Source organism: Pseudophryne corroboree, chromosome 6, assembly GCF_028390025.1.
Source record: "Pseudophryne corroboree isolate aPseCor3 chromosome 6, aPseCor3.hap2, whole genome shotgun sequence".
In the NCBI taxonomy this organism is placed as follows: domain Eukaryota; kingdom Metazoa; phylum Chordata; class Amphibia; order Anura; family Myobatrachidae; genus Pseudophryne; species Pseudophryne corroboree.
In genome coordinates, this window is record NC_086449.1 from 346,656,286 (window position 1) to 346,676,393 (window position 20,108).

Genomic DNA, 20,108 nt, shown 5'->3' on the forward strand with positions numbered 1-20,108 from the left:
AAAGACCACTTCAGACGCATGGGTACTGGAAGTTGTCTCTCACGGGTACGCTGTCTCCTTCAAGAGACATCCCCCTTGCCAGTTCTGCAGTACGGCTCTCCCTTCGGATCCGTTAATGGCGCAAACTCTGCAAACGGTTGTGAGTTCTCTCCTGAGTACAGGAGTGGTTGTGCTGGTACCTCAGTCTCAGAGAGGCAGAAGTTACTACTCGAGCTTGTTTCTGGTCCCGAAACCCAACGGGTCCTTCCGGGCTATTCTCAACCTCAAATCTCGGAACAAGTTTGTGAGAGTGTCAAGGTTTCGTATGGAAACTCTGCCCTCAATTGTACTGGCTATATGATATCCCTGGATATACAGGATACATTTCTCTTACGTCCTAGAGGATACTGGGGTCCATTTAGTATCATGGGGTATAGATGGGTTCACTAGGAGCCATGGGCACTTTAACAATGTGATAGTGTGGGCTGGCTCCTCCCTCTGTGCCCCTCCTACCAGACTCAGTTTAGAAAATGTGCCCGGTGGAGCCGGTCACGCTGAAGGAAGCTCCTGAAGAGTATTCTGCATTTATTTTTTATGTTTGTTATTTTCAGGCAGGGCTGGATGGCACCAGCCTGCCTGCTTTGTGGGACTTAGGGGGGGAATGGCCCATCCTCTTGAAGGGTTAATGGTCACGTTCCCCGCTGACAGGACACTGAGCTCCTGAGGGAACTATTCGCAGCCCCAACACGGCGAGTGTACAGTCCCGCAGCACGCCGCCACCCCTAATAGAGCCAGAAGAATGAAGAGTGGTGAGTACTGAGCCGGCGTCCCGGCTAGCGGGGTGCTGGCCATTATGATGGCATGAGGGTACGGAGACGCACGGTTTCTAAACGGAGCAGAATGCGTCTCCGGACACAGTACACAACTGCGTCCCAGTACACTGTACACAGTACCCATACTGGCACAACAGCCTTAGAACGGTCCTCTCCATTTTAAGCACCAGATTCCTCAGCAAGTATAAAAAAAGCGGGAAGACCGCACGCCATTGAAGGGGCGGGGCTGAGAGGATCCAGCAGCTCACCAGTGCCATTTTTCCTCTGCAGTGGACACAGATGCTAACAGGACGGGGACTCGCAGCTCCTTCAGTGTGACTTCAGTTTACCTCAGCGGTACCAGGTGGTCATAGCAGGGGGGAGCGATTATTAGTGTACTAATTCCCTTATCAGGGTACTTAGCTGGGTTGCAGGCTAAGCTTGGCATTAGCGATAAGGGCGCGGTGGGGGCTGGCTCCAAACATCTGTCTCTCCCTGAAGGGCTCTTTGTGGGTTAATTGTGCTTAACCTTTCCTGTGTGTGTGTGTGTGTGTGTGTGTGTGTGTGTGTGTGTGTGTGTGTGTGTGTGTGTGTGTGTGTGTGCTGTCGCATTACATTATGTCAGGCAAAGAGTGTGAGTCTTGTACCTCAGAGTGTTCCTCTTCACCAGGGGGCTCACTACTGGATACTCTGGGTTCCAAGACTAGCAGGGCTGAACCGGAATGGGTTAATTCTCTTAAGGGAATGATCTCAACTCTTTCTACAAAATTATCCTGCAATGAGTAAGAGACGCAATACTTAAAACAGACTGTGGATGAGTTTATGAACAGAGACTCGGTCCCCAAAACAGCGTCTCAGTCCCCTCCCATTTGTCCGCAAAAGCGATATTTGGCCCATATCCTGCAGTCTGACGCTGATAGGTCAGACATAGAGGAGGGTGAGGTGGATTTGGAGGGGGGGGATGCAGCTCTGTCGCAGGGAATAGAGGCTCTTGTAGAAGCTATCGGAGATGTTCTGCATATTCCTCAGTTACTTTTCCTGTGTCAAAGGAATTGAATTCCCTGTTTGAAAAACCATGGGTTAATCCTGATAAGAAGTTTCAGATCCCTAAAAGGTTGTTCTCATCTTTTCCTTTTCCTCTGAAGGATAGGGAAAAAATGGGAAAATCCACCGATAGTGGACGCATCAGTCTCTAGGCTGTCCCGTAAAATTGTATTGCCTGTTCCTGGTGCAGCCTCCCTGAAAGACACGGCTGATCGTAAAATTGAGACTACACTCAAATCATTGTACACAGCTGCTGGGGTGGCCCAGAGACCCACTATTGCCTGTGCATGGATCACTAAAGCCATTGCTAGGTGGTCAGGTAACCTAATTGAGGGGTTAGATTCCTTATCTAGGGGGGATGTTGACTTACTCCTGCGGCATATTCAGGACTCTGCGAACTTTATGGTGGAAGCCATAAAGGAAATAGGCGTGCTTATCGCACGCACCACCGCTATGGCAGTGTCGGCACACAGGGCCTTGTGGCTACGCCAGTGGACTGCTGACGTGGACTCCAGGAAAGGCGTGGAAGGCCTACCATTTACAGGAGAGGCCTTGTTTGGAGATGAATTAGACAAATGGATCTCCACAGCTACTGCTGGTAAGTCTACGTATCTTCCTTCCGCAGCCCCCCCAACCAAGAAGACTTCTTCAGCTTCTAAGTTGCAGTCCTTTCGGACAGCCAAGTTCAAAGGCAAGTCCAGGGTTGCTTCTACGTCCTCCAGCGTCGCAAGAGGTAAACAACGCAAACCAGCAACCGCAGGTGCTCAGGAACAGAGCTCAGGCTCTGCTTCCTCAAAGACTTCACCATGACGGTGGACCGCAATGCCTGGAAGTCTGTCAGGTGGGAACACGCATACAATTCTTCAATCGGATCTGGTCAAATTCGTGCTAGGATCCCTGGGTCATAAATCTTCTTTCCCAGGGCTACAGACTGGAGTTCCAAGAGCTTCCACCTCACAGATTCTTCAAATCAGGCTTGCCAGTTTCACAAGAGGCAAGTATCATTTTACAACATGCCATCCAAAAACTGGTACAGACTCGCATCATTTTTCCAGTTCCACCTCATCAGCTAAACAAAGGGTACTATTCCAACTTGTTTGTAGTACCAAAACCGGACTGTTCGGTAAGACCAATTTTGAACTTCAAGTCGTTGAACCCATACTTACGAGTGTTCAAGTTCAAGATGGAGTCTCTGAGAGTGGTGATCTCAGGTCTGTAGGAAAGGGAATTCCTAGTGTCTCTGGATATCAAGGATGCGTTACCTTCACATTCCGATCTGGCCCCCTCATCAGGCTTATCTACGGTTTGCACTGCAGGACTGTCACTACCACTTCCAGGCCCATACATATTTCTGAAGGTAGGAGACACCTTCAGCCTAATTTAGAACCCTGCCCTGCCCACACCTCACTGATTTTAAATAGAAAGTCCAGCACTCTGGCCTGCAAATGTGGAATGAGCACACTGAGGTAAGACTCCTACATTTTGTTTACTATGGCAGTCAATATTGGGGGGATTCTCTGGGGCACGGGGTTCCCTGGACCTGCCGTGGATGGGCACCCCCGGGGCACCGCAATCTAACAATAAAAAAAAAAATAAAAAAAATATATATATATATATATATATATATATATATATATATATATATATGTATGTAACACTTTCACACCAATTTCTTTCACTCTTCACATTACTTACACATGCAGCAGTGGCTGCTCCTACCCACTTAACTCTTTGTTTGTATCACTCTTGCGGTACCCTGGGGTTGTCTGGCTGGGTGGCTTTGGGGTGAACTGCCCCCCGGACCTGAACCCCTGTAGTTAGTGTTAGGGACTTACCCAATAAGAAGCTACCTTGATGAGGTGGGTAAGCTCATAGCCCTGGCCAGGAATATGCTAAATGCCTCTGGTTATTACAGGTTGAGCTAGTGTGAGATAGTGCACCTGCTACTTTTTCCCTCTGTACACTGTATTAAGTCTCAAGCAGAGTAGCACCTCATTACCTAATTATGGTGTGCAAATTAGGGCCTCCTTCCCTTTGTCACTTCCAGGCCTTCCATTTGGTCTCTCCACAGCACCGAGGGTGTTCACCAAGGTGATGGCAGAGATGATGTTTCTACTCCGCAAACAGGGAGTGAACATAATTCCGTACCTGGACGATCTCCTGGTAAAAGCACCGTCCAGGGAAAGGTTGCTGGACAGCATTGCGCTCTCAACCAAACTTCTCCAGGATCATGGGTGGATTCTGAACCTTCCGAAGTCTCACCTAGAGCCAACACGGAGGCTCCCATTCCTGGGAATGATACTGGTTACGGAGTCACAGAAGGTGTTCCTTCCGTTGGAAAAGGCATTAGTAATCCAGTCGATGGTTCGGGATGTCCTGAACCAACCCGGATATCGGTGCATCTATACATTCGCCTTCTGGGGAAAATTGTGGCCTCCTACAAGGCTCTTCAATACGGAATTTTTCACGCAAGACCCTTCCAGCTCAATGGTCTGGATCGCATCTTCACATGCACCAGAGGATCTGTCTGTCGCCAAAAGCCATCATCTCCCTTCTGTGGTGGTTACAGACTTCTCACCTCGTCAAGGGTCGGAGGTTCAGAATTCAGAACTGGATTCTGCTGACCACAGAGGCAAGCCTCAGAGGTTGGGAAGCAGTCACTCAGAGGGTGCAGTTTCAAGGAAGATGGTCCAGTCAGGAAGTTGTCCTTCCAATCAACATTCTGGAACTCGGGGCCATATACAACGCCCTTCTGCAAGCCTCACATCTTCTTCAAGATCGGGCCATTCAGGTCCAGTCGGACAATGTGACGGCAGTAACGTACATAAACTGACAGCGCGGAACGAAAAGCAGAGCATCAATGTCAGAGGTGTCAAGAATTCTTCTCTGGGGAGAGAGAAACGCTGTGGCGTTGTCAGCGGTCTTCATTCCGGGAGTAGACAACTGGGAAGCAGACTTCCTCAGCAGACACGGCCTGCACCCTGGGGAGTGGGGCCTTCACCCGGAAGTGTTCTGGTGCTTGACACGTCGATGGGGATATCCACAGATCGACATGATGGCTTCTCGTCTCAACAAGAAGCTGAGGCGGTATTGTTCCAGGCCAAGAGATCCACAGCCAGTGGCGGTAGACGCTCTGACGACTCCATGGGTCTATCAGATGGTGTACGTGTTTCCTCCACTTCCTCTGATCCCAAGAAATCTAAAACGATTAATAGGGAAAAGGTTCAAGCAATCCTCATTGCTCCAGACTGGCTAAGAAGGGCCTGGTACGCGAACCTTTTGGAGATGCTCCTCGAAGATCCATGGCCTCTACCTCTTTCCTGCAACAGGGCCCGTTCGTCTATCAGGACTTACCGCGGCCACATTTGGCGGCATGGAAGTTGAATGGCTGATTCTAGCCAGGAGAGGCATCCCTAACAAGGTTATCCAGACTATGATCCAAGCCAGGAAGGGGGTAACGTCTAAGCAGTACCATCGTATTGGGAAGAAATACGTCTCTTGGTGTGAGAGTAGAAATTATTCTGCGGTGGAATTTCATCTGGGACAGTTCCTGCTTTTTCTGCAGGCAGGTGTGGATGTGGGCCTGCGTCTGAGCTCCATAAAAGTCCAGATTTCGGCCTTGTCCATTTTCTTTCAGAAACAATTGGCTTCTCTCCCTGAGGTCCAGAGGTTCTTGAAAGGTGTTCTGCACATCCAACCTCCCTTGGTGCCTTGGGAGGCACATTAGGATCTCAATGTGGTGTTGCAGTTCCTCCAGTCGGATTGGTTTGAACCGTTACAGGAGGTGGACGTAAAATATCTTACGTGGATGACCTATTTAATTTTCTGAGGACAGAGCTGAACTCAGAACTTGTCAGCAATTTCTAAAGTGGTGTCCGCATTTCACATCAACCAACCTATTGTGGTTCCGGTTGTCACCGACATCTCTGCTACTTCAAAGTCTTTGGATGTTGTGAGGACTTCGAAGGTGTATGTGAAAAGAACAACTCGTCACAGAAAGTCGGACTCATTGTTTGTTCTTTATGATCCCAATAAGATTGGGTGTCCTGCTTCAAAGCAGACAATTGCACGCTGGATCAGACTTACTATCCAGCATGCTTATTCCACTGCAAGTTTGCCATGTCCAAAATCTGTACAGGCCCACTCTACTAGGTCAGTGTGTTCTTCCTGGGCAGCTGCCCGGGGTGTCTCGGCTTTACAGCTCTGCCGAGCAGCTAATTGGTCAGGTTCGAACACGTTTGCTAAGTTCTACAAGTTCGATACTTTGACCTCTGAGGACCTTCAGTTTGGTTAATCGGTTCTCGTAGTCCGTAGAAGATACTGGGCGCCCGCCCACCCAAAGTGCTTCGTTCTTCCTGCATGGTTACTTGGTTAAGTAATGTTGGTTCACCCGCTGCTGTTCCTGTTTCAAGTTTGGTTAGCTTGGCTTTCCTCTTGGTGTGTGTGTGTGTGTGTGTGTGTGTGTGTGTGTGTGTGTTGGTTCGGAATCTCACCACTGTCCTTATCTATCCTTCTCTCTCTCTCAAAGTATGTCTGTCTCCTCGGGCACAGTTTCCTAGACTGAGTCTGGTGTAAGGGGCATAGAGGGAGGAGCCAGCCCACACTATCAAATTCTTAAAGTGCCCATGGCTCCTAGTGGACCCGTCTATACCCCATGGTACTAAATGGACCCCAGTATCCTCTACGGACCACAAGAAAAGGATTTACCGATAAGTAATTTAAAATCCTATTTTCTGCATATTCCTACTGCCATGTCGCATCAGCAGTTACTTGCGGTTTGCTATTGGCAACCTTCACTACCAATCCCAGGCTTTGCCATTTGGACTGGCTACGGCTCCTCAGATCTTCACCAAGGTCATGACCGTAATGACGGCCCATCTCCGTCGCCAGGGAGTAAAAGTCAAAGGCATATAACCTAAGAAACGTGTTCACAGAGGATCAAGTAGCCGCCTTGCACAATTGTGCAAGGCGGCTACGTGGTCCTCTGTGAACACGTTTCTTAGGTTATATGCCTTTGATACCATTGCCTCCCAGGATGCTTCCTTTGGACGCCGGATTCTCGCATCCGCTAAGGCGCGTCTACTCCCTTGAGGAACTGCTTTAGGACATCCCCAATGTTTTCCCTTTGGAAACCAATGTAACCTGCTGCAGAAAAGGAGAGTTATGGTAGACTTACCATTGTTAACTCTTTCTGCAAAGGTACATTAGGTTCCAAAGGGCGCCCACCCTGACGCACCTAGCTTCTTTGGGATGTATGGCATTGGCCGCTGGTCCCTTCTCCTGTCGTGAGTGCCTGCAGGCGGGGTTATAGAGGATGCCCCAGTGCATCCTGGCACAGCTAAAACTTTAGCCTGTCTGTGCCTCTGGATCAAGATCCACTCTACACCCTGATATTTTCCCTGTGGAACCCAATGTACCTCACAGAAAGAGAGTTAACAATGGTAAGTCTACCATAACTCTCCTTTTATTCCTCCTGCTGCTGCTTTTGATATAATAAACCTGGACGTTGTGAAAACCAGGATGGCTTGAGTAGATACTGTCTGGCTTGATAATAGATGGTCTTTATAAAGAAGGGAAACAAAGGTGCTAATGTGTGTGTGATCAATACCAAACAGCCTCACTCCCAGCTCCTTCCTGCTTTTCACAGACACAACAAGTCACACCTAGAAGCATTGTAACTAAAATCCAAGTAACCTGCTACTGTAGATATGTATTTGTTAGTACATGGAATGGAGAATATTATCTATATGAGCATCTCTTCCTTTTACTGCTGCAAAAGACTATTGTTATACAGAACACTGCCAGTCTGCATAAAACCTAGTCAGTCTATATTTTCCGATGCCAAGAGCTGTGTAAAAAATTCTTGAAAATCAGCCTATAGCAATAAGCAAAAAAGTTTTCCCTGCTACGAATTTAGATCTTGTATTCGGGGTTCAGTGTAATTTTTGACGACTAGAATGTTGACATTCCTCATTGAGTGACCGTTGACATGCTGACCACACATCCCCTTGTATTCATATGTATTTTCTGTACTAAAATCCCAATTTCATTACTCCTTTCTTGTAGCCTGCAAAATAACTAGCACTGTTAAGGGGAGTACACACTGAGAGATCCGTGCTTAAATTCTAAGCAATCTGACAAAATTGCTTAGAAGTTAAGCACAGATCTCTCCGTGTGTACTCCCCACAGCGATAGCGATGCATGGCTCCGCGTGTCGCTATCGTCTGTGCTAGATTGCACAGTTTAACACATCGCTCATTTCACCGCTGGGTGACATGAGCGGCCCCTGCCCCCCCCCCTCCCTTCCCTCACTGAGCTCACATCTCACTGTGCTGAGCAGGGGAGAGATGTGTGCTGAGCGTTCTGTGCTAGATTACTCAGCACACATCTCTGGGGAAATCTCCCCGTGTGTATGGGGCTTTACTGTACATGCCTGTCTGATATGATCAGAGGCTGCTGAGCATGGTGTATGTGGAATTTCACCTCCCTGACAGTTGCTTTTCTTGACAGATCTTTCTTTAGATATTCCTAGTCAATTCCGTAACAAACGTTCAAAGAACCAAGAAAATGGACCAACCTGCACCATTAAAGGTAAGACTTCGTGATAGTGTTGTTGTAAATCTGTACCTACGTGCCCACTGTTCGAGCGCAACAATTGGAGGTGGCCATGGTTCATTTTGTTCACAGTGTGAAGCTGGACTGGGCTACATTATCTGTGGTAAATGCTTCCATGTTGTATACTATGTAAGTTCTGTGTTTTATTACACTACATCCTGTATTTCAAATATGTGTTTGTGTATTTTTATGTCTTTTATGTTCTAAAAGTTAATAAAATGCTTGTTTTAAAAAAGAAAAACACCACACCATAGGTTTACATGTATCCTAGTTTTCCGATAGCCGCCTCTGTTTTTGCAGTTTTAGACCAATGCTTTATTGTTATTTTATAATAGTAGGACCACTGAGCGCATAGTAGCAATATTTTTATACATTTTGAATTTGGGACCAGTATAATAATGTTGGGTGGGGCCTCACCTCATGAGAATTTCGCTCTCCTTTAGAATGTTAGCTCTCACGAGCAGGGCCCTCTTCCCTCATGTGCTTTTCCTTTCCTTACTTATACTATCATCTACTCCATACTTCCTACAACAGGCAGCTAACCCTCTGTTTCTTCCACCCTGGTGCTTATTTCAGTGTCTTTTGACCTGATGCAGCAATGTTTATATACCATGTACTTGTCCTACATTGTCTTGTACTGTAAGTTGCTGTTTTTCTTGTTTTGCTCATTTGTTTCTATACTTTCATAGGTGCTGCGTAACTCCTGTGGCGCCATTTAAAAATATCAGTATTTCTGTATTGTCTACTTTTTTCTATAAAAGGGGCAGAGCAATTAAGTTAATCCTTGTTTGGAAAAGTTCCATTCTGAGATTGTCATATGCAGTGCCTTCTTCAGAAACTTAAGCTGGGTACACACTGATAGATAAATTGCCCCTTCCATTAAAGAGGCGATATATCCATAGGTAATCAGGAGGTGTGTGTACACCCGATATGCCTATGATAATTGTCATTCCGACATTCGCGTCTGCCCTGCAGCACAGCCGATGCCAATATAGCGGCATGTCTGGCTGTGTGTACAAGTGACCTGCGGACTGTCCGTACACTAGCTGCAGGACTGCCGACACTGACATCACAGCTGGATGGACAAATTTAGATGTCCATCCAGTTATGTCTGCACAGACCTATCAAGCAGCTGATTGGTAAGTGTGTATGCTTGCAAAATGGGACGCTATGCAGTGGATCTGTTGGCATAGTGTGTACTCAGCCTGGCATTCTTGTGATGAAAACATTCGTCTATATTGAGCTTTTGCTGTTTGTGCTTCCCCACTGGATTACCCATGTAGCTTGCCATTTCCTATTCACCCCGAGGCTTGATCTATACTATAGCTAACCATGTTGGAGCACATGGAAAAAAAGATTGCGAAACTAAAGTATTTCGTAAATGTATGCAGCCATATATAGTGGCAGATGCTCAATTAGCTTAGTGATTTCTCTAACGTCCTAAGTGGATGCTGGGGACTCCGTCAGGACCATGGGGAATAGCGGCTCCGCAGGAGACAGGGCACAAAAATAAAGCTTTAGGATCAGGTGGTGTGTACTGGCTCCTCCCCCTATGACCCTCCTCCAAGCCTCAGTTAGGTTTTTGTGCCCGTCCGAGCAGGGTGCAATCTAGATGGCTCTCTTAAAGAGCTGCTTAGAAAAAGTTTTTTAGGTTTTTTATTTTCAGTGAGTCCTGCTGGCAACAGGCTCACTGCATCGAGGGACTTAGGGGAGAGAATTTCAACTCACCTGCGTGCAGGATGGATTGGATTCTTAGGCTACTGGACACCATTAGCTCCAGAGGGAGTCGGAACACAGGTCTCACCCTGGGGTTCGTCCCGGAGCCGCGCCGCCGACCCCCCTTACAGATGCTGAAGATTGAAGGTCCGGAAACAGGCGGCAGAAGGCTCTTCCGTCTTCATGAAGGTAGCGCACAGCACTGCAGCTGTGCGCCATTGTTGTCACACACTTCACACCAAGCGGTCACGGAGGGTGCAGGGCGCTGCTGGGTGCGCCCTGGGCAGCAATATTTTATTACCTTAAGGCAAAAGAATACATCACATATAGCCATTAAGGCTATATGTATGTATTTAACCCATGCCAATTATCTAAATCCACGGGAGGAAAGCCCGCCGAAATAGGGGGCGGGGCTTATTCTCCTCAGCACACAGCGCCATTTTCCTGCTCAGCTCCGCTGTGAGGAAGGCTCCCAGGACTCTCCCCTGCACTGCACTACAGAAACAGGGTAAAACAGAGAGGGGGGGCATTTTTTGGCGATATACTGGATATATTTAAGCTGCTATAAGGAACAACACTTATATAAGGTTGTTCCCATATATATTATAGCGCTTGGGTGTGTGCTGGCAAACTCTCCCTCTGTCTCCCCAAAGGGCTAGTGGGGTCCTGTCTTCGATAAGAGCATTCCCTGTGTGTCTGCTGTGTGTCGGTACGTGTGTGTCGACATGTATGAGGACGATGTTGGCGTGGAGGCAGAGCAATTGCCGATAATGGTGATGTCACCCCCCAGGGAGTCGACACCGGAATGGATGGCTTTGTTTATGGAATTACGTGATAATGTCAGCACATTACAAAAATCAGTTGACGACATGAGACGGCCGGCAAACCAGTTAGTACCTGCCCAGGCGTCTCAGACACCGTCAGGGGCTGTAAAGCGCCCTTTACCTCAGTCGGTCGACACAGACCCAGACACAGACACTGAATCTAGTGTCGACGGTGATGAAACAAACGTATTTTCAAGTAGGGCCACACGTTATATGATCACGGCAATGAAGGAGGCTTTGCATATCTCTGATGCTGCAAGTACCACAAAAAGGGGTATTATGTGGGGGGTGAAAAAACTACCTGTAGTTTTTCCTGAATCAGAGGAATTAAATGATGTATGTGATGAAGCGTGGTTTAACCCAGATAGAAAAATGCTAATTTCAAAAAAGTTATTAGCATTATACCCTTTCCCGCCAGAGGTTAGGGCGCGCTGGGAAACACCCCCTAGGGTGGATAAGGCGCTCACACGCTTATCAAAACAAGTGGCGTTACCGTCTCCGGATACGGCCGCCCTCAAGGATCCAGCAGATAGGAGACTGGAAACTACCCTAAAAAGTATATACACACATACTGGTGTTATACTGCGACCGGCCATCGCCTCAGCCTGGATGTGCAGTGCTGGGGTCGTCTGGTTGGATTCCCTGACTGAAAATATTGATACCCTGGATAGGGACAGTATTTTATTGACTATAGAGCAATTAAAGGATGCTTTCCTTTATATGCGAGATGCGCAGAGAGATATTTGCACTCTGGCATCGAGAGTAAATGCGATGTCCATATCTGCCAGAAGGAGTTTATGGACGCGACAGTGGTCAGGTGATGCGGATTCCAAACGACATATGGAAGTATTGCCGTATAAAGGGGAGGAATTATTTGGCGTCGGTCTTTCGGATCTGGTGGCCACGGCAACTGCCGGAAAATCCACCTTTTTACCTCAGACCCCCTCCCAACAGAAAAAGACACCGTCTTTTCAGCCGCAGTCCTTTCGGTCCTATAAGAACAAGCGGACAAAAGGACAGTCATATCTGCCTAGGGGCAGAGGAAGGGGTAAGAGAGGGCAGCAAGCAGCCCCTGCCCAGGAACAGAAGCCCTCCCAGGGTTCTGCAAAGCCCTCAGCATGACGCTGGGGCCTTACAAGCGGACTCGGGAACGGTGGGGGGTCGACTCAAGAATTTCAGCGCACAGTGGGCTTGCTCACAGGTGGACCCCTGGATTCTGCAGGTAGTATCTCAGGGTTACAGGTTGGAATTCGAGAAGTCTCCCCCTCGCCGGTTCCTAAAGTCTGCTTTGCCAACGTCTCCCTCAGACAGGGCGACGGTATTGGAAGCCATTCACAAGCTGTTTGCTCAGCAGGTGATAGTCAAGGTACCCCTCCTACAACAGGGAAAGGGGTATTACTCCACGCTATTTGTGGTACCGAAGCCGGACGGCTCGGTAAGACCTATTCTAAATCTGAAATCTTTGAACCTGTACATACAAAAATTCAAGTTCAAGATGGAGTCACTCAGAGCAGTGATAGCGAATCTGGAAGAAGGGGACTTTATGGTGTCCCTGGACATAAAGGATGCTTACCTGCATGTCCCAATTTGCCCTTCACATCAAGGGTACCTCAGGTTCGTGGTGCAAAACTGTCATTATCAGTTTCAGACGCTGCCGTTTGGATTGTCCACGGCACCTCGGGTCTTTACCAAGGTAATGGCCGAAATGATGATTCTTCTGCGAAGAAGAGGCGTATTAATTATCCCTTACTTGGACGATCTCCTGATAAGGGCAAGGTCCAGAGAACAGCTGGAGGACGTAGTAGCACTAACCCAAGTAGTGCTGCAACAACACGGGTGGATTCTGAATTTTCCAAAATCTCAGTTGACCCCGACAACACGTCTGCTGTTCCTGGGAATGATTCTGGACACGGTTCAGAAAAAGGTGTTTCTTCCGGAGGAGAAAGCCAGGGAGTTATCCGAACTTGTCAGGAACCTCCTAAAACCAGGGACAGTGTCTGTACATCAATGCACAAGAGTCCTGGGAAAGATGGTGGCTTCTTACGAAGCGATTCCATTCGGCAGATTCCACGCACAAACTTTTCAGTGGGATCTGCTGGACAAATGGTCCGGATCGCATCTGCAGATGCATCAGCGGATAACCTTATCGCCACGGACAAGGGTGTCTCTTCTGTGGTGGTTGCAGAGTGCTCATCTGTTAGAGGGCCGCAGATTCGGCATACAGGACTGGGTCCTGGTGACCACGGATGCCAGTCTGAGAGGCTGGGGAGCGGTCACACAAGGAAGAAACTTCCAGGGAGTATGGTCAAGCCTGGAGATGTCTCTTCACATAAATATACTGGAGCTAAGAGCGATTTACAATGCTCTAAGTCTGGCAAAACCCCTGCTTCAGGGTCAGCCGGTGTTGATCCAGTCGGACAACATCACGGCAGTCGCCCACGTAAACAGACAGGGCGGCACAAGAAGCAGGACAGCAATGGCAGAAACTGCAAGGATTCTTCGCTGGGCGGAAGATCATGTGATAGCACTGTCAGCAGTATTCATTCCGGGAGTGGACAACTGGGAAGCAGACTTCCTCAGCAGACACGATCTACACCCGGGAGAGTGGGGACTTCATCCAGAAGTCTTCCACATGATTGTGAACCGTTGGGAAAAACCAATGGTGGATATGATGGCGTCCCGCCTCAACAAAAAACTGGACAGGTATTGCGCCAGGTCAAGAGATCCTCAGGCAATAGCTGTGGACGCGCTGGTAACACCGTGGGTGTTCCAGTCAGTGTATGTGTTCCCTCCTCTGCCTCTCATACCAAAAGTACTGAGAATTATACGGCAGAAGGGAGTAAGAACGATACTAGTGGCTCCGGATTGGCCAAGAAGAACTTGGTACCCGGAACTTCAAGAGATGCTCACGGAGGATCCGTGGCCTCTACCTCTAAGACGGGACCTGCTTCAGCAGGGACCGTGTCTATTCCAAGACTTACCGCGGCTGCGTTTGACGGCATGGCGGTTGAACGCCGAATTCTAAAGGAAAAAGGCATTCCGGAAGAGGTCATTCCTACACTGGTAAAAGCCAGGAAGGAGGTGACTGCACAACATTATCACCGCGTTTGGAGAAAATATGTTGCGTGGTGTGAGGCCAGGAAGGCCCCCACGGAGGAATTTCAACTGGGTCGATTCCTACATTTCCTGCAAACAGGATTGTCTATGGGCCTCAAATTGGGGTCCATTAAGGTTCAAATTTCGGCCCTGTCGATTTTCTTCCAGAAAGAATTGGCTTCAGTTCCTGAAGTCCAGACCTTTGTAAAAGGAGTACTACATATACAGCCCCCGGTTGTGCCCCCAGTGGCACCGTGGGATCTTAATGTAGTCTTGGATTTTCTCAAATCCCATTGGTTTGAGCCGCTCAAATCGGTGGAGCTGAAGTATCTCACATGGAAAGTAACCATGCTACTGGCCCTGGCTTCCGCCAGGAGAGTATCAGAATTGGCGGCTTTATCATATAAGAGCCCATATCTGATTTTCCATACGGACAGGGCAGAACTGCGGACGCGTCCTCATTTTCTGCCTAAGGTGGTGTCAGCGTTTCACCTGAACCAGCCTATTGTGGTGCCTGCGGCTACTAACGAGTTGGAGGATTCCAAGTTGTTGGACGTGGTCCGGGCATTGAAAATATATATTTCAAGAACGGCGGGAGTCAGAAAGTCTGACTCACTGCTTATATTGTATGCACCCAACAAGATGGGTGCTCCTGCTTCTAAGCAGACGATTGCTCGTTGGATTTGTAGCACAATTCAACTTGCACATTCTGTGGCAGGCTTGCCACAACCTAAATCTGTCAAGGCCCATTCCACAAGGAAAGTGGGCTCATCCTGGGCGGCTGCCCGGGGAGTCTCGGCATTACAACTCTGCCGAGCTGCTACTTGGTCAGGGGCAAATACGTTTGCAAAATTCTACAAATTTGATACCCTGGCTGAGGAGGACCTTGAGTTCTCTCATTCGGTGCTGCAGAGTCATCCGCACTCTCCCGCCCGTTTGGGAGCTTTGGTATAATCCCCATGGTCCTGACGGAGTCCCCAGCATCCACTTAGGACGTTAGAGAAAATAAGAATTTACTTACCGATAATTCTATTTCTCGTAGTCCGTAGTGGATGCTGGGCGCCCATCCCAAGTGCGGATTGTCTGCAATACTTGTACATAGTTATTGTTACAAAAAAATCGGGTTGTTATTTGTTGTGAGCCGTCTGTTCAGAGGCTCCTACGTTTGTCATACTGTTAACTGGGTTCAGATCACAAGTTATACGGTGTGATTGGTGTGGCTGGTATGAGTCTTACCCGGGGTTCAATATCCTTCCTTATTGTGTACGCTCGTCCGGGCACAGTATCCTAACTGAGGCTTGGAGGAGGGTCATAGGGGGAGGAGCCAGTACACACCACCTGATCCTAAAGCTTTATTTTTGTGCCCTGTCTCCTGCGGAGCCGCTATTCCCCATGGTCCTGACGGAGTCCCCAGCATCCACTACGGACTACGAGAAATAGAATTATCGGTAAGTAAATTCTTATTATCACTCAGATGCTTGCAAGGGAGGTGTATTTCTAAGCAAGAAAAAAACATTTTGTTTCCCCCAGCACCCTGAATGATAACAGTAACCAGATTTAAATCCCACACAATATTAGTACTTCAGAAATCTCAGTTACATATATTTGCGCAAATGTATAAATAAGCCCCCAAGCCGTGTCAAGGCCTCTCTGTATATTGGGGGTCTCTAGCGCTATATCTAGGTGCAGGGTCCGGTACCCAAAAAAACGGCATAAGTCAGAAAGCCCAGGGCAGCATACCAGTGAAAAAACTATAGTGTTAATAAATTAGTGTTAGGATGCCGAAGCTATATACAGAAAGTGATACAAAAAAATGAGATGTAATTAAAATAATGAAGAAATAGTGTTCGTAAAGAAATTAGTAAGTGATACGTGTTAACAGAATGTAAAGGTATGCCACACTAGAGCCATCCAGCTCAGCCAGTCCAGAGGCACCACACCCCACACCTCCATTACCCCAATCTGGGTCTAAGATTAACCAGCAAAGAGCCACATGATAATGGTTCCTTGCTTAATATATCTAAGCTAAGAGTTACCTACCTTAGCACATCCCCATAATGCTCCATATGTGTGTCGCAACAGCAGTACTATCTCGCAGTCGGTGAAAAGTTGTTGTTTTTTCTCGCTTTCTATTCTGTCAAATGCTGGCATTATATATTACAGTGCTAGAAATCTTGAATGGTCTGAAAGGGGACCAGAATGTTGATTATGCTATTATGCAGAGGAGTGTGAGCCATACAGCCTCGATGTACAACATGTGGCTGCATACACAGCTGGATACAGGACCATATATGAGCAGTACTGCACACAGAAGAAGTCAGTATGTTCACCTCCTTCAGGATCTAATTATGGAGCTAAACAGAGGCCACTGGAGACCCATGATCTTCTATGACTACAAGAGTGGTCTGTGAAAGCAGGAGAGTTTTGACTAACTGCAAGCTGTTTTTGGGGAGAAAGCACCATCCTGAACCACTGGTTGAGTGGTTTGCAGAATTTGGAAGCTTGAGACCCTGGAAGACGAGGAGCGATGCGACCGACCTGTTGCTGCCACGCGGGCTATACTTGAGGTGCATGCCAGGATGACTGTGGTGCAGTTATAGAAGGAGATCTCTCCGTTTGGTAATCAATGAAAAGCTTGTCCTGAGTAAGGTTTCTGCATGTTGGGTACCCCATCAGCTGACTCAAAAGCAGAAGGAGTCTCGAGTGACTTTGTACCACAACATGCTGGCCAGGTTTGATGGCAGTTGCTGAAGCTCTGTCTGGGAGACCATCAGTGGCAATAAATACTGGATCTACAGTGTCGACCCCGAGACCAAACAGTCAGCCCAGTGGACCTCAGTTGGAGGTGCGTTGCCACAGAAGTTCTCAAAACTTATAATCATATTTTCTTCCCTGTGATAGTTCATGGCCTTTAATATTTGAACTAAGATAAACTTGCTATTATCCAGGTGTTATGTAGATTTCATGTCTTGCTGATCTTTTGGTGCAGCTGTTAACCTTCTCTTGTCTTTACATTTTTAAGACTGTCTACGCAGCTTCACAGACCTGGAGGAGTTGGATGAGACAGAGCTTTACATGTGTCTAAAATGCAAAAAGAAACAGAAATCCACAAAAAAATTTTGGATCCAAAAGCTACCAAAGGTATCATCAGTTATAACCCCAAGGGCAGTTAAAATCCTACTTGCGAGTCTCTTATCTTTGTTCCCTGTTTCATGTTAGTGTAATCCTACTGAATTAAAGCAAGGCAACCCATCCTATATAATAGGCTAATGCTGCTCCTCACCGCTATGGTGCGTTGGTGACCCCTAGATGGTGCCCGACGGAGCAATTCAAATGCTGCTCCATTCTGGTGCATACACCTACACACCTCAGCATGACAGAGCCCTGGCTCCCAGCAGCTCTGTCATTTTGACAGGCTGGTAACTAGTTCAATATAAGATAGTTACCACATCACTTAACACAATATAATAGTGATGCCCATCCTTCATTTTGTAGAAGCCTCAATTCTTGCAACAGCCTAAGTTATTGTACACTAGAAGTAAACATAAACTCCTCAAATGAGTGAAGTTCTGTTTTCTGTAAACCTTAAATCAATCCATTAGGTGTACACCCCCAAACTATTTGAACCTGCCTTCCAACAGCTATCATACATTTTGCATTATGATATGCTAATTGTAAAGATACTTGCAGTGACATAGGTATCACTGCAAGTTTATTTGATTTGAAATAATTTCTGCATAGGTAATGGACATTCCCATAGGTATAAGGTTTATGTGACTGAGCAAAGTGCTTTTATGAGATTTTGTTGTAGACAACTTGGAATACTTACTATGTCCAGACACTAAGTTATAGCATGAAAATCATTATTTTTTTTTCTTCAATAGTTAAGCACCAGTTTTTGCCATGTTGTTATGCTATGCTTTTTGAAGTAAATGTATGGCTAGGCCTTTGATTAGAATGTATTGGGAGGGGTATGTAAAGCATTGCATTCACATGTCGGTACATTTACCTATTTAAAGATCATTGAAAGGCTGTAGGTGCTGACATATAAATGCTGACATAACGGTGCAATTTAGATTTTCACCCTAATATTGGCTTTATATTTGCATTAAAACAAAGGGAAGCAGAAGGGAGACCTACAACAAACCATCATCTGCATCTCATACGTATAAGCTGTGTTTTTAAACTGAGAAGTCTCTTTTCCATATTCCAACCAACATTTCTCTCTCGTGTAAACTCATGTATGTTTTTACAGTTTTTGACGTAATGACTTGCTTGTAATTGGTATTACCTGTGTTGGGAGTGTTGTTTATTGAATCCTAGTTTGTTGCCTAGTGTTTACTAAGACACAGTGCTAATTATATCCTTTCATTACCCATTTGTGGTCAGGTGTAGCCTGTCTTAATCAGATTTACTATATCTTTTGATTTAGTTAGGGGCAGGCATGGCTAAAGGCCCGTACACACTGGTCGATGTATCGGCCGTTCTCTTGAACGGCCGATACATCGCGGGACTGTCGGCCAGTGTGTACGGGCGATACGTCTGTGAACTCCGTCGTTCACAGACGTATCGCGTCGGACGCGCAGCACAGCCGACAGCCAATATATCTAACGATATATTGGCCCGTCGCTGTGTGTGTACGGGGCGGTCGTCCGACCGCCCGTACACATGCTGCGGCGGCCGGCGGTGATTGACAGGTGAACTGGGCGGGCGCGAGCGCCCTCCCGCCCAGTTCATGACGTCAGTCCCCCGACGGATCGGGCTGTGTGTATGCACAGCACACTGCCCGATCCGTACATAGATATATCTGCAGATCAATTGATCTGCAGATATATCTAATAGTGTGTACCCACCTTAAGGGGTACAGTCAAGTTGTAAAGGTCAAAGTTTGATTTCTGAACAGTTAAAAAACAAACAAAAAAAACCCAAACAAACAGTTGACCAAACATTGAACATCACCAAACAAGTAATTTTAAACTGGAGAATTTATTGTACTGTCTGATTGTGGCTAGAAATCACAGATGCATAAACAAAATTCTTAAAGCTATGTGTGCAAATACTAGGAGACACAATTACAGAGCTAATTGCAATAGTGACAAGGGTTGATGTGGATATTATGGCTATTACAGAGTCGTGCCAGGATGCAACTTAGGAAGGACAGAATGGGAAGAACCGGTGGGAGCTAGTAATGTATATGAAAAAACCCCTATAAATGCTACTTTAATACAAATTATTGAAGAAAAAACGGAGACCCTTTGGGTCACCATAGAAAGGGGTAAGAAGGACACTATTTGCACTGTGGTGATCTATAGTCCACCAGGGCAGGAACTGGATAGGAACCTATTGCAGGACATCACTAAATAAGGGAGAGGTAATAATCATGGGAAACTTTAATATACCTGATGTAAATTTGCAAGTTCAACTACAAGTGGCAAATTTCTAAATTCCTTACAGGGAGCATCCCTCAAGCAATTGGTGAGGAAGCCCACTTGCAAAGACGCAATATTATATTTAATACTCACAAATAGTGACAGGATATCAGAGATATATGTGGATCAGGACCGAAGATCCAGTGACCATCAAGCAGTATGGTGTAGTTGGAGAATAAGAGTATGCCCACACTGCCGTCTTGGTGGTCGTCGGGTCTGACGGAGTGGGTGAAGCAGAGGCCCCAATAGGGGAGGGCAGCAGTGTAGGCGGTGTCAGAGGAAGAGAGCTTGGTTTTGGTGATGGCAGGAAGGTTAAGAGAGTGGGAAATGAAGAGGTCGTGGATAGCGCCCAGTTTATTGCAGAAGGCTTTGGCATTCCACAAGGCACATGAGAATAGGAGGGAGGGGATGGGGGACATGTGGATGAGATTGGCTGGATTGTAGGTGAGAGGGCATGGGCCGGATCTCGGGGGGGAGGAATGAGCTGGCGGAGATCGGTATGAGACAGTGGCGAGGAGACAGAGTGGCCGATGTAGGGAGTGGGGGTAGGAGGGGGGAGGGATAAGGATGGGAAGTGTACAAATAGGTGATGG

The 20,108-nt window shown here is 47.1% G+C and overlaps 1 protein-coding gene across 2 annotated transcripts in view; it reads left to right on the top strand.

Annotated features, from left to right (window-relative positions):
* Positions 1-20,108, top strand: part of USP3 (ubiquitin specific peptidase 3) — a 118,658-nt gene that overhangs the window by 91,165 nt on the left and 7,385 nt on the right. For both annotated transcript variants that reach the window (XM_063926537.1, XM_063926536.1), the window contains exons 11-12: positions 8,346-8,426; positions 17,109-17,227. In XM_063926537.1, the coding sequence (XP_063782607.1) occupies positions 8,346-8,426; positions 17,109-17,227 (200 nt within the window). The remainder of the gene's footprint in view (positions 1-8,345; positions 8,427-17,108; positions 17,228-20,108) is intronic.